This window comes from Anastrepha ludens, chromosome 6 (assembly GCF_028408465.1).
Source record: "Anastrepha ludens isolate Willacy chromosome 6, idAnaLude1.1, whole genome shotgun sequence".
Lineage (NCBI taxonomy): Eukaryota > Metazoa > Arthropoda > Insecta > Diptera > Tephritidae > Anastrepha > Anastrepha ludens.
In genome coordinates, this window is record NC_071502.1 from 104393730 (window position 1) to 104409194 (window position 15465).

The 15465-nt window shown below is 34.6% G+C and overlaps 2 protein-coding genes across 5 annotated transcripts in view; both read left to right on the forward strand.

Moving 5' to 3' along the window:
• The window catches only part of LOC128867678 (WAS/WASL-interacting protein family member 2), a 56440-nt gene extending 53006 nt beyond the window's left edge, over window positions 1-3434 (forward strand). For 3 of the 4 annotated variants that reach the window (XM_054109113.1, XM_054109116.1, XM_054109114.1), the window contains one exon: window positions 762-3434. In XM_054109113.1, the coding sequence (XP_053965088.1) occupies window positions 762-1043 (282 nt within the window). In that variant the 3' untranslated portion in view covers window positions 1044-3434. The remainder of the gene's footprint in view (window positions 1-761) is intronic. The other variant, XM_054109115.1, reaches the window with a different exon arrangement.
• Window positions 3435-10713: 7279 nt separating this feature from the next.
• Window positions 10714-14646, forward strand: LOC128867209 (uncharacterized; the record flags this gene model as incomplete). Its single annotated transcript, XM_054108308.1, has 1 exon — window positions 10714-14646. A coding segment is annotated over one exon (351 nt), but the record flags the coding sequence as incomplete, so codon positions are not given.
• Between the last annotated feature and the right edge of the window lie 819 nt (window positions 14647-15465).

Sequence of the window (15465 nt, forward strand, 5' to 3'; positions counted from 1 at the left end):
ACAGATACATATGTGGGCGAGCTTCATCCCTTTTTCTATATTCTCTCTTTCTCCTTTCTTTCTCTATCTCTCTCCTCAACAAATGCGTACTTCGTCAGGTGGCTTTCCCTTTCATGGTTTTGTATGTATAGGACTAATCGTGCACTCGTAAGCAAGCTAGCACAACAAAATAAGCAGCAGCGTAAAATTCTTGCATTGAAACGGACTAAGAACGCATAAAGCAATAGTATAATTTTAGGCGCAGTAGCAGAAAACTTGCAAATAAATGAAAAATATGCTTTTGAAGGAAATTGCATGGACTTTTTGAGTATAAGCCTTCAAGTATTATATAAATAACTATCAAGGATACAAAAAAAACTTTAAAGTCTGTGCAATTAAAATTATTTTGGGCTGTCCATTGTGGCGTGAAGTGAGCTGTGGAATTTTTTCAACCAATTTGTTTTTGCTGCTACGCGAATGCTGTTAAACTACAAACGGGTTGTAATTATGCAATTTTAGTGCCTAATTGCCTAAGTTTTCAAAAACGCACTTTTTTATTTACCTTATTTACTTTCTTGATCGATACTACTTAGTGCAGTATATGCATATTTTCAAGGTTAATACATTTGACAACAATCACAAATGAATTGACACTCAGCTCCGTTGTCAATCTATATTTTGATGAAATTTTTTTTTGTCCATTTTTTATTTGTATTTTCTTTTCTTTTTTATTGAATACCAATTTGATAATTCATTAATTGACTTCCCTTTCACCTCCACAGCAGACTGGCAACAGCGCGCCACCAGTGCCGCCACAACGACACTCCTCAATACGCGCCAGTGCACCTGTAACACCGCCAACAATCAGCAACAACAATATGCCCATGTTCGGTAACAATGCTGGTAGTCTGGCGCACGCCAATTCAGTCAGCCGTTTGGTCACCGATTTGGAATCGAGATTTGGCAAACGCTTCCACAATGTCACCGAATTTCCAAAACCGCCACCGTTTGTGGACATCAATATAGTGTACTCGAGTCGAGCGGCCAAAGCGAATGGTATGTAAATGTGTAGGAGATGGCAAAGATGAGAATAGCGCTGAGAAAGAGAGCAAACATACATAAATGAAAATGAATACAAAATGGGCCAGCTGGCTGGAAGCATGCGGGCAGACAGTCAGGCCAGGTCAAAGCATTGACCATGAAATTGAATATGAAATAAGCGTAAATGCGTACAAGTAAATTGCGATTATGTGAATGCATACGTTGTAGTAGTTTAGAGCGTGCAATTGTGCCCAACGCCAGCAGTAACCTTTCCTCATCACTTTTAACTCTACGAACAAGTACACTTTGTTTTCTCCTTTTTTTGTGGTTGTTTTGTTTTTCAAAACACTTTAAGTTACTTATGGAATGCGTATGCGAATGCTGTGTATGGAATGCGGTTGAAGATTACTTCTTTTTATTATTATTAATTAACATATTTTAAGTTCAAACTATATACATACATACATACATATGTAAAAGCAGCATTTTGTATGAGTTTTTCTCTCATTTAAATTATCTAATTTTTTATAACAAACGGAAAAATGAAAATATAAATAAGTATTTTGATTGTTGAGTAGAAAATGGCAATTAAAAAATACCAAAAATCTGTCTCCGTATCGAAATAAAATAATGTAATGCTATTTATTTTTCTAAAATATTTTGAATTGCCACATATACCTACATACGTGTTTTCGATTCACGTAATTCTAAAAATAAATTTTTGAATCAAAATTCTTTCCAATACAAAGAGTGTACTGGATTCGGCCCTTGCACTTTGCATTGGTACTATTTTTCTACTCAACGATTTTTGCACGCAAATTTGCAAATATTTTTAATGAAATTTTAGCAATAGAATATTAAGCAGAAGAAAAGCAAAATTTTTGCATAGAATGAAATAAAATTTTGAATAAAAACAAAGAAAATTAAAAATAAAACTAATGCACACTAACTTTACTAAACACACACACACATATGCGAAAATATGTTAAATAAACGAGGCATAGCCTTGAAAAATGTCGTAAGCGCCACTTTTCGAAAAACTACGCATTCTTAGAGTAGCGCATGTATGTATATACAATATAAACAATATGTATGTAGTACATGAAATGAAAGGTCCCAAAGCAGGAAAGGAAAACATAAATGTCGTGCTCCAAAATATTAGGTATTTTTCGGAATAATCTGCTTTGCGAGCAATGCTTTTAACCCAGCGTTTCTTCAACATTTTAATACCTCAAAGAAAAAGAATTGTCAAAGTCCGTAAAATGGGTTCCTCTCTCGGCAAATGAGCTCAGTATTCGGCATGAATTTTTTCACGTGTGGAATCTCTACGTGCTTGGAAATAAACGATAGTCGCTAAGAGTCAATTCTGGATAGCATAGTGGATAGTGAATCAGTTCGCATCGCAATTCTCTCAATTTGGTCATCGCTTTCATCTATGAATGCGCCGCTGGGTTGCCGTGGCGGAACAGCACTTTCTTGTTTGCTAGTTGCTAGACTGCTCTAACAAAATCGGCTATAATTCGAAGCCCTTCAAAGCATTGCGCACAAAAATTTGAATTTAACAGCGCTGTTGCTTTGCGCGACCGAGGACTTTTCATTTCATGTGGTATGCAAAATAGCTGTTTCATATAATGTTTGTTGTACGAAAGCAAACATGTAGAAGAAATAAATGTTTGCTTAAATATTTCAATGCCTTACAAAATATATCTGTAAGTCGAGTCACATTTTCGCTTGAAAGCTACAATAATGAATTATTTCATTACCCTCACTTTCATCGAAATGTTTTATTCTTCCACGCAAATGTGAGTCGACCTAAATACAGATATATGCGTGATAATAAGGATGTTGCGCTTACAGCACTATTCAATGCGACACCTTTAAAATATCTACGCTGAAAAGCAGGAGAGTGCAAGTCAGCGATCAGCAGTTATTGTTAACATTTGCTTAGTTAGCTCAGCATATGAGTAGTATTTGAATTTTATTCTGTAGTTTTTTCGATGAATTCTGTAGTCTTTTTTTTTTAATTTTAAATAGTCATTTAATTAGGGAAATTATGAAATGGAGAAATGTACTAAATATATTAATTTAACTTATTGATAAAACCAACTAATTACAAATAGTCGAGTTGATGAGAGCGTCTTTGGTGCGATGCGTGTGTCAAAAACAACAAAAACACACATAATGTGTAGCATATCAAAGCACAAATATTGAGCGCCAAAAGCAGGCTACTCAAAGTAGCGGCGTTGCAGGCAAAGTGCATGCAGCAGTGAGATTTTGATGTTAATGAAACTTTATGCAGCCAACTACTTTCAATTGTGATATACCGGCGAAGCTACCTACCCTAGTTATGCGGCATTAAAAAAAATAAACTATGCAGCAATAAAAAGCACAAAATCTATGCAGCAATAAAAAAATGTATGCAGCAATAAGCTTTGCTGAAAAATTGTTAAATAATAGTATTAGTTTTTCTAGATATACTCACCATCATACAGACTATTTGTTTAAATAAAAGTTGTTGAGCTCAAGCTGCATCTTTTAGGCGCACCATGCATTGATTTATGAAATTTTGAATTCGCCAATAATACCCAATATAGCAAACTATTCGCTTTCTTAAATAATTAACTACGAAATGTGGTGAATTGTAATAATAAAAAGGGCGCGCAAAAATATGCAATACTTTTAGAATATATTGCTACATTAAAACTATTTTATTGCCTATGGCATCGTTTGCGTACAACTTTTGCTTTAAATGTCAATTTCTTAGCACGTGTCGAATTTTAAAGCTAAACTCCGGATTTTAACTGCAATGAATTTCTTAAGTCAGCCAAATTGAGCATTTAAACTTGATTTAATTGGAAGGCGTAGTTAAATGGATAGTGGAAAATTTACCTAAGAGCAGCGAACAATGAAATGCTTATTTGAAAAAAAAAACAATAAAAAATCGCACTTTTGGTACGCTCTTCGTATTTTTTTCTGGCACACGCTCACTAAAATACTCTCTCTATGCTCATTTTATTAATTGAAGTAAAAAAATTATATAGCTTTATAATTTTATTGCCTTAACCTTAGTAACACTTGTTTTTATATCAAATTAGTTTGCTATTTTTTCCTAATCAGAAAAATGTAAAAATGAATTAATTAATAAAAAAAAATCAGAAGATATAAGCTAAAAATATACAAATAAAATATAAGTGCATAAACGAAATAAAATAAAAAGTAGTCAATTATCACTTTTTGTCATATTACACCACTACATACACATAATTTAAATTAAGCAAATCTACTCTAAAATTTGTATAAGCTTTGCGAAAGTAACCCCAAAAATATATGCAACATATTTTATATGATTATACCAATCATCCTCATGCATACCAAACATACAAACAAACATACATTACATGTGCTTGTACAATTTCTCTTACACTTTGTACAAGTAAATTCTCTAACTACCTATAGCTACATGCATACGGAAGAATACATACAACAATCAAAAATATTTATTTCAATATACAATATCCACACTACTTTTTTGTTGGCATGCAACTTTTGTATGTAAATTTGTATTGTGTATAGACTTGTATGTAAGTTATTTACTTCTTCCATCATTTAAATTAAAACTTGTGTATGTATATGTATATCTTATTCTAATGTTTACTCTGGTTTTTTTTTTTTTGTTTTTTTTTAGTTTGTTTAATAAGCAGCAAATAACAATGTATAAATGAAATTTTGTGAATAAAAATTATCAATTCATTTTAATTACTATAAATACTATTCATTTGTATTTTTCATTTGTGTTACACATAATTAAATGTATGTACGTGTAAACGTGAAATGGTTTCGTTTATTTGAAAACATTTTTATAAGGAATGTGAACAAATATCTATAAACATTTGTGGAAAATTGCATTGGCGGTTTGTGGTTGACTTTGTACACTCTGAAATGCTATTACTACCAAGGAGCTTAAGCAGATGGAAATCAAATTTTTTTTCTGTTATTGAAACAACTAATTGGAGACTTTAATATGCAGTGGCAAAAAAATTGCAAATGATGAAAAATGCAATAAAAAACTAAAATAAAAAAAAGCTACGGAGTATTTCAGTACGAGGTTTCAGTTTAAATTATTAAAAAAAAAATTATACAATTTTAAAACAGCAAAAGGGACTTTTTTTCTCACAAAAATTGACACTACATTTTCGTACAATTGCGGCTATATCACCGTAATCAAAAAGTTCTCGGAATATATTCAGAAAATTCAAAATATAAATAAACTTGATTCATCAAAAGTGATATTATCCCCTTCAAAATACTCCCCATCAACTGCAACGTACTTACGCCAGCGTTGGATCCAGCTCTCGAAGCATTTCTGGAACTCTATTTTTAGTATAGTCATCAAAGCCGTATTCGATTATTCCATTACTTTCTTCCTGTGCGTAGTGCTTTTTGGCTCGATCAAACTAGCAAAAATCGCAGGGAGTCATATCAGGTGAATTCAATGGCTGTTGGATAGCATTCGTTTAGTTCTTGGTCAACAACTCCCTGATATTGATGGCGTTGTGCGACGATGCGTTGTCATGGTGCAAAATCCACGAGTTGTTTTCCACAAACCCTTTCTTTTTTGGCGTATTGCTAAGCGTAAACGTCTCATAACGTCCAAATAATAGTCCTTATCAACTGTCTAACCTTCTCGCAAAAATTCGTGGTGTAGATTGCCGTTCAAATCAGTGATCATCCATTTCTTTTTGACTGAAAACGACGTAGTTTTCTTGGTCTTGCTCATTCGGAGCTCTTTATCACTCGCCTGATGTCTAGGTTGTGTGTGGTACCCATAAACCCACGTCTCGTATCCAGTAATGATGCGTTCGATGAATGTCGTGTCGGACTGGAAATCATATCTTTTGCGATATTAATGCGGTCACTTTTTTGCATGAAATTAAGGTCCTTTGGATCTAACTTTGCAGCAACACGGCGCAAACCCATATCATTAACTACAATGCCCTGAATGGATCCATAAGCAATGTGCAAGTCTCTGATGGTTAATTCGCAGTTATTGATTAACTTTTATTTAATTTTATTGATATTTTCAGCAGCTTTCAATGTCGACCGTCTGGCACTACGTTCGTCATTCTTTATGGGCTCACGGTCTGAAGCATTTCTCTTCTGAAGCGTTCTTACCTCATCCGTAACTTTTTCAAATGCCAAGCAATGGCGATCAGATATGGCAACCTAACAAAAAAAAAACAACAAATTGAGAAGCTATTTTTCTTGCACTCTCAGCTTCATTTTCAAAAAACAAAACAAAAAAACACGATCCACTGTCTCTTGTTATGGGTGAAGCGAATAGATCTAGCGTACCTTGGCAGATCTAGCGTTTACACATCAGGAAGTAGAGTACTGGGCAAAAAAATAGTTTGACAAAGAATATATCAGTTGTTTGTGAGACCGTCATTATTATTATTACTATGAGGAGATTTAGCTCTCCGACCTGAAAAGTGAATTAAGGGAGCACAATGGACTCAGAGTATTTTTCTGAACCCAACTTCCATTTCTAAATTTTTGTATTTGTTCGATTTTATGGAGTTTCAATCCTGCTTTGGAAAAATATGTTCCTCCTCTGGGACATGGGCACAAACCCAACATATGTTTGGCGGCTTCATCTTCCTCGCTACAGAACCTGCAAGTTCCATTGGATCATATTACCAGATTATTAAGATGATAATTCTATATGCAATGCCTTGTTAGAGCTCCTCTTATGATTCTAAAAGTATTCTTATTTAGCTTTAGATTAAAGCTAAAGTTTAGATTAGAGCTAGCTAAAATTAATTTTGATTGCGATAAACCAGGCAAATAGATTGGTCCACTATGAAGTTATTTGTCTTTCCTCTACGTCCTGAAAAAGAGAGAAAAAGTTCCCCTTTCTTGAGCAATAAAATAGCTATGAGCCTATAAACGAGCTGATCACTCCTTTCCTGGCTAATTTATTTACTTTTCGTTTCCCGTTGTCTATGTTCAAACCCAAGATATTCCGCTTATCAAGGCCTTCTAGCACCAGTTTTGATGTAACCAGTAAAGAGTTGAGAGCTTTGATTGCTGCCTTGCTATCAGTAAGAATAGCCATGCTTTTGTTGTTATAGTTACGGCCAAGGTCGAAGTGAGCGCATCTTTCTATTGCGTGGACTACCGCTTGAAATATATTGTACTTACATTCTTATCCAGCACCTCCGAGTTTCTTTTCCCCGGTCCGCAGGCACCTGCCGCCGCACCTTCCTGGGTGAGGGATCGCTCCATGTAGCATATTATCATGTTCTGGTTTATCTTATAGCTTTCAGATAACCCTTCCAAAGTCATTTTATTGCACAATTCAACCTTGAAGCGTTACAAAAAACTAGACATCGGTGGCATCTTGTCCCATGGCGTTGAGATCTCAGCGATTAATTCAGCAAGAATATCAAACTTCCTGCAATTTTAATAAATACCTAAGCCAATAGTAACTTTTGTCATTCATATTAGAATAGCCCTCCTCGCTTGTGATTGGATATGAATGTGAGGGGGTTTGAGTTCTAAAATAACCTCCATTGGTTCTGTGAGACCTGTACGAATGGCTCCTGTTATGCATACACACACAAATCTTTGTAGCTTTGTTAGTGTCTTTATTGTTTACTTCGTCGTTTATTCTCCCAGAGTATTGCCACGTAACGGTGGTCGCCGTAGGCGAATGGGTTGGTGCGTGACTACCATTTGGAATTCAGAGAGAACGAATTTTCAAATTTCGGTGAAACACCAAAATGAAGAAAAACATTTTTCTAATAGCGGTCGCCCCTCGGCACGCATTGACAAACCTCCGAGGAGGAGGAGCTCGGCCGGATACCCAAAAAGGGTGTACACGCCCATTATATATATATATATTATATATATATATATATTATATATATTGCCTCTTATGAAACAATGGGTCTGACTATAGTCTTGTAGATCCATCGCAGTATTTTTGCTGTATATGCCCATCTTTTCACTGAAATTGATTTATGCGTCATGAATACTCAAATGGACTTTCTATTGCGCATCCATCGAACGTCATACGCAGACATTTTCTTACGTACATACATACATACATAGCGATATGTACAACAAAAGAGGGGAACTTGCATTGATGCTCTAGCCCAATGTAAATCAGTCACAATTAATCTTAAGGGGTTATATACAGTTAGAATGTTGAAAAAAGAGAATTTTCCATATTTTTTTGCTGAGAAAACTTTTAAAATTATTGATCTAAAAGTTTATACACATATTATTTTTTAACTGTATCTTTTAACTGTATTTTCAGACTTAGTATTAGTAAAAATATTTATTTGGAAAAGAGCTACAGCTGATCTCCGGGAGGTCCTCTCAAAAAAGACGTTTTGCGGTGACCACTATATCTCTGAACTGGATCCTCTGAAATTAAAAAACCAAACAGATTTCGTTAAAGTAATGTTAAATCTAGTAATTAATTGAAAAATAAATTTTATTTGACAAAATGGCGGTTTCTCAAAAAAAATCTCTTTTTGATCAAAATTTCGGCCTTAAATTGTTTATAAAAAAAATATTTATCGGTGAGAAAAAATCTTCCATTAATTACTAAAAAATATATTTAAAAATATAATCGTGTTAAAATTTGAGACTAATGTTGGTCACCGACTTTGAAAACCCCATTTTGAGAAAAACTCGTTTAAAGTTTGAAAGGCTCTGAGTCTAAGTCTGAAACGCCTTTTCAAATTTGCGTATAAGTTCGAAAATATTCACCGGAATGATATTAAATTTTCTGTGTGTATTCTTGCATAGGTATATGTACACTAAGAAAAAAAATAAAAATAAAAAAATCGATTTTTTGAAAATTCTAACTGTATATAACCCCTTAAGGCACCCAAGAACGAGCAAATCGGATTCAAATCCTTCTATCTGAGTTAGTGAAATTTCTATGTGCATATCCGTAGATGGCACAAACAGGTGTGAAGAAAATTTTAATCAAATGGTAGCTTTTACATTTTTTTGTTACGCGTGACGGCCGGTTCACTTTGATTTGAGCTGGTATTTAATTTTTTTTTTAAATCCATACTCAATTCAAATGAAAAATCGCGGCGAAAAACGAGAAATTAATATTTAAACGAGCTTTCCTGTGTTGTGCGTTTGTAGAACAAGGGATTTACTCTTAACACTCTGTTGTCCCATCCCGAGTTAACTCGTGTTTTCATGCCCAAACGTTATTGACCAATCACGAGCTAACTCGTGTACTTGCATTAGCTATTTCACTTAAAAGTTATATAAAATATGTGTCCCAAGTTTTATTTCAATTCATTATGTATAAATAAATTCATATTGTTTCACTTCCACATTGAATTTCGAAATAATAGCCGGAGACATGAGATGGATTCAGTGTAAAAGTGCCGGTCAGCAATGTGTTAAATGCGATGCGAATGGTAATTGCACTGCGAAAGAAAATTTAGTATTTTGTGTAGCAATACCGCATTTAAATATATATATTTCGCATCGCATAACAGAAGTGTACGCGCAAATTATTTATTTTTTATTATCGTATCGCATTACAAAGTAAACGCCCAAAACAAATAGGTTAGGTAAGGTTAGGTTGTCCTGGCTGACTGAAAGCCATCACATAGACGTATTGGTCCTTAGTGGTACCAGATGGAGCTCGACCCTTACGTTTGCTTGTAGTAGACTTCTTGTAATAAGCCTGCGTCTTTTGCGAATCTAAGCCGAGAGACATTCTAACCTCTCATATTGTAGAGCTCCTAAACATTTCATTCGGGTTCTAGGTAATGCAGGGCAAGAACACAGAAGGTGTTCAAGAGTTTCCCTCTCTTCTAGTTCATTGTAAAATCTGCAGCTATCATTGTTTACAATTCCCATCTTGTATGCGTGTGCCGCTAACAAATTGTGGCCTGTCGGTATACCTATGATAGTTCTGATTTCCTTTCTAGTCAGGGCTAGCACGAATCTGCTGTTGGCTTAGCGTTGTCTACATTCTGTGTACACACGATTTTCGCGGCTTTACAAGTGACTAGATTATTCCACCTCCTGTTCAGCCGTGTTTTCATGTCCGCAGCGATGTCATTGTATACCGATGTCATCTACAATTTCGTTTCCTGCAATGCCCTTATGTCCAGGTACCCAATAGATGTGTAACCGTCTGTCTCCGGCTAGTCTCTCTATGGCTTCCCTAGAAAGTTTTTAGATGAAATTTCATATGAGTTTATTAACTTTATTGCCGCTTGACTGTCAACGTATTTATATAACATATTTATGTTGGAGTTGCTCGATGTCCTTGCTAGTGCTATTTCTGCAGCCTTTCCTACCGCAAAGACTTCTGCTTGACGACAGATAGAAATGTTCGAAAAAACTTTTCAACTTAAACTGTTATCGGGGCTAGGTACATTTATGATTATTTGTTTCACATATTATAATTTTCTTTTTTAATACCCAAACCACTTTTGTTCAAATATGCGAAAATCCAAATAAACAAATTTAATTATGATTTTGATTATTTTCTCCAGTTTAGAACTCTATTCGCACGCCTCATTCATTGGTCAACGAGATGATTTTATTCGACTGCATTCTTCTTTCTTCTCTTATAACTTCTCAGCATCGATAAAACACACATTTTTTCATAATTTCATTCATTCATTGTAAAAAATTCACATCCTTCCAAATATTTCTCTGCCGTATAATATAGCGCCACTTCCAGGCAATAATAATAACAACAACAACAATGCCGATGGACAAAGCAATAACACTAAAATGCCAACAGGAGTATCAGCAATAACAACAACAACAGCAATAGCAACACCTTCAGATACATCAGCGGTCTTGGCACGCAAATCACCACAACCCGTTTTTCCGTTGGGTGTGAAAAAGCATCGAGCGCCTGCCCCACCACCACAAGCAGGTGTAGCCGCAGCAACGGTATCTGTGATAAGACAATCGAGTTTCCTGTACGGTAGTGCGGGTGTAGGAGGCGCATCAACGCAACAACAAAAAGCACAACAATGGTAAAATGGTAAATGAAATAGTGTAATCGGGGGAGGCGTGGAGTGGAGTGAGCGTTGTATATTTTTGGCAAATTGCTCAAAATAAACAACCACATTAATTAAATGAATCAATAATTAATATTTAAATATATACATACATATGTGCATATGAATGTGTGTATGTGCATGTTATATTTAAAATTATATGTATGTGTGTATATCCAAATTTTGCTAAACACATGCAAGTTCAAGGTTCTGGAGCACAGACGAGCGTGGAACAATACATATACATATATGTATAATAAATTTGTATGTATGTGTGTAAGTCAAACACGCATAAATATTTCAGTTACAGTGAGATATCGATACAGAAAGTGTTTAGAATGAGGATTTTAAATTAAAAAAAAATTGCAAAATATTTAAAGGACAAATGGGCGGTTGGTGCCGTCACTTTAGTCGCATTCAAATAAAATACGTACATACACATAATCCATAGCATACACACGTACATACATATGTATGTAATTATTTATATATGTATGTGCATACCTACACATATGCGTATGGATGTGTTAATAACAGTTTTCTGCATCATATTCCAATACAAAGACTCTCTTCTACACATAATGCCTTCATATTTGTATTGAAAATATATAAAATATAAATTAAATAAATAAACTACTTAGAAAATGTTTACTAAATTAAAATTGGTAGCTCATTTGTTAAAAAACAAAAAATACAATTAAATAAAATTTAACTACATAAATTTTTGTAAAATGTTGCTGTTTAGTTGTTTTTTAAATCTCCTTAGCATAACCTCAAACTACGAATATCAATCATAAGAAAAACTAAAAAAATGTAAATAAATATAAACTGAATTATCCTTTATTTAGTGAAGATCAAAAACAAAAAAAAACAAAGATAAACATAAATTAAATATAAAAATGTATGAATTTTCATGAGTTGCGGAATAACTTGAAACAAGTTACATCATACATATAATATTGAACAACAATTTACGAACGCACTATCTGAACTTAACGGTATTTTTGAATATAGACTGCAAGGGCCTTGCTGCCCAAATGTTAAAATATCAAAGCATTAATATAATAGTTACATACGAATACCTAAAATACACACAAAAGCAAGCCACATTCATAAATGCATAAACGATATACATAAAATATACAATACAAAATGTAAGCATTTAGAAATGTTGAAACTCACAAAACCGAAAAGTAAAATATCATATAATTGACGGTATTCACATCGAGCACGTTTTTTGAATCAGACGATTGCGCATGCAATTTGCAATTAACAGATGCCATGACAAGGATTTTGAACTTATTTCTTGTAATTTGTCAATTTCTATTTTGCTATTAATCTCACATTTCATCAATTAATGACTTTACCCTTTAGCCAACCTAACGAGCTCGCCGTGAATAATCTAAAGTTAATACTCAATTTTGATTATTCCAATCCTAAACATACATATATACACGCACATACGCTTTGACAGAACGCTATCGAAATTCACCCCATTCATCTCTTTCATTTTAGTTTACTTTATTTTTTATTGACTGCATTTTTTTTTTTTCTAGGAAATTTATTGTTTTATTTCTCATTTATTATTATTCATTTATAAATAAAACTTATTTTTAAATTTTTTTGTATGTTATAAATTTATATAAATAAAATTATTTATAAATTTTATAAACAAGGTTTATTTTTAAGTTTTTTGGAATTTTATAAATTTATATAAATAAAATTATTTATAAGTTTCATAAATAAAATGTATTTTAAAATTTTTTGGAATTTTATAAATTTCATATTACCGGAATCCAGACACTCGCTCGTACCAGCCTTTCTTTGCTACTCTCAACAAGAATAAACTTGCTGTTTTCGCAGGCTGGAATTTTTGCTATAGCTTTTTCTAGCCATTCTCGGGAAAAAGCATTGGAACAGTGCACCTTTACGATGCCGTCCACCACGCTTTTCCCCTCGAACGTCGGCGCGTCTTTCGACTCACCGATAGCTTTCCAAAGATAGCTGTCGAGATAGTCTTGTTGCCCTTTGGACAGTAGACCATCTTGTTTGTCGGTATGTATCTCCACCGTCATTGCCTTTGCTGCCATTCTCGCGAATGATTCGCCAGACGTTGACGGAAGAGTGTCATTCGACATTTGAGGTCCCTTAGCCTCTGCCTTGTCAGGCAAAGGTTTGTCTGCCTTGGATTGGGTCGAGGATGCAGGCATTTCCGAATTCCGTCTCTCGACTTTCCTCTTTTTTGCCTTTCTCCTCTTCCCGGTCGTTGGCACAGACCCCGTTTCGTTTCCGGAAGAGCGCAGCGCTACAGAGGAATCCTCTGTTCTGCCGCGCTTTCCCGTTTCCGTTACAGGTGTCGAAGTTGACGGAGCTTGAGTCCTTGCCTTAGCTAGTGCTTCAGCTTGCCTCGCCTTCTGTCTCCTTCGTTTGATCTGCCTTGCGGTTAGACCAACACCTGCGTTCGAATCTCCAATAACTTCGGTCTTCTTACCGGTACTTACCTGATTTGCACCAGGTTTAACCGTTGTAAAAGACTTACTCGGTACCAGAGATCCGTCTGAGTCTACTGAGAGATTGTCCGCCATCTCCACATCCTCCACAACTTGTTCAGTTGCTTCAGATCGTTTCGACGGCGGTGTATCACTCACACTCACTCGGCTCTCCATTGTCATAGCCAATGTGCCATGTTTCACCACTAGTAGTGCGCTTCCTCCGGAACCCTGGGTGTCAGTTCCGGTCATAGGGGAATGTGGGGTTCGGGCCTGCACATCCGATGCCCGAGCCGTCGATTGCTCGACGGGAGGATTTCCCAGAAGTGGGTTACCTCGTGCAGAGAGATCCTTGTTGAGCCTCCACATTGTAGGAAAATGCATTTTATACCTCCTGCCAGGTTGTCGGTACGGTACTCTCCACATAGTACTTAGGTGGCCACCAATTCCGCCGTTCCGCGGTTGAGTGGATACCCAATTCCTATATGGAGCTGCCCTCTTAGTTCGTGGTAAGTTAATCTCCATAGAATGGGGTTAACTCGCCACTTAAGCCTCATCCCCGCGGCAAGGAGACCGACATGACAAGGTTGTATTATATTACTTTTACTTATTTTTTCAATTTAAATTATTTTATTTTAGTTTATTTACTTTTTCTATTTTTTTAAATTTTTCAATTTTTCATTTAATTTTATTTCGTCTTATTTTATTATATTTTCTATTTACGCCATTTTAATTTATTTCATATCATTTTAAATTTAGTTTTATTTTACTTTTATGATATTCTGTTTTAATGTTTATCTATTTTTTAAGTTTCCATTTCATTTTACTTAACTGTTGAAATCTGCTACTTCCATTTACCATGAACATATTTTTTGGAACTTTTTTATTAATATAATAAATTCACAAAGTTCTTGTGTATTTATTTAAAAAAATAACTATGGATGAGTGTATACTGTACTTTCATGAATTTAGGCCCAAACAATAATCATTTGTTAGTGCATTTTTTAAATATTAAGTATTTTATTCGAATTGAAAAATTTATAGTCATATGTTGTATTTGTTAAAACACAATAATCAAGAAATATAATTAAATTAAAATATATATACAAATTTATGAAAAATGATTTTTTATTATGAAAACATCAAAAAACATATAAATTGCTGGATGTGATATAACCACAAAGGCTGCAATTCATGTATTATTTAGGAAAATTTTAATAACACCAGTCGACATTGTAAAACAATCAGTTACAATTTCGCTCAGGCTGAACTGGACGCTTTCACCGAAATCGAATTGAAATTCGTAAAATTGTACTCCTGGTCATTATAATTTCAGCTGTACACAAAGTCATTGTATGAAGTTGTTACGCCCTAGTAGAGCAGGCATCGCATACTCTCTTATTCAGTCGCCCTGTGATGAATGTATTCATGTATTCTTCTGCTCAATCATATATAATGCTGCAGGTAGAACGAAATCGCAGTGTTGCAGTTTTGGAGAAATTTGTTGCGAACATACGAAATAAAACTCTGAGCGTTGACGTCCAATTTATTTATACGATTTCTATAAATATCGCAACTCCAGCGCCAAACATTTCTTAGTGCTGTACATCGACCCCAATGATATCAATTGAATTATCAGCTCAGCACTGATTATTATAGAATTAGTTTTAATTTCCCTCGCAAAAGTTTGCCAAGCAAGTGATAAAGCACCACTCGCATGTTTTTCGCTCTTTCCATCCTAGTTGAAGCGTTCCATGAGTTCATAGGAAATTATTTTCTTGGAAGCAGCGTTAGTTTAAGAGGTACATAGGTGGTCGATAAAGAAATGTTAATGCTTTTATAGCCGTCATTGATTTCGTGTTCATAATTTTGATTTTCACTTTTGATTAGCC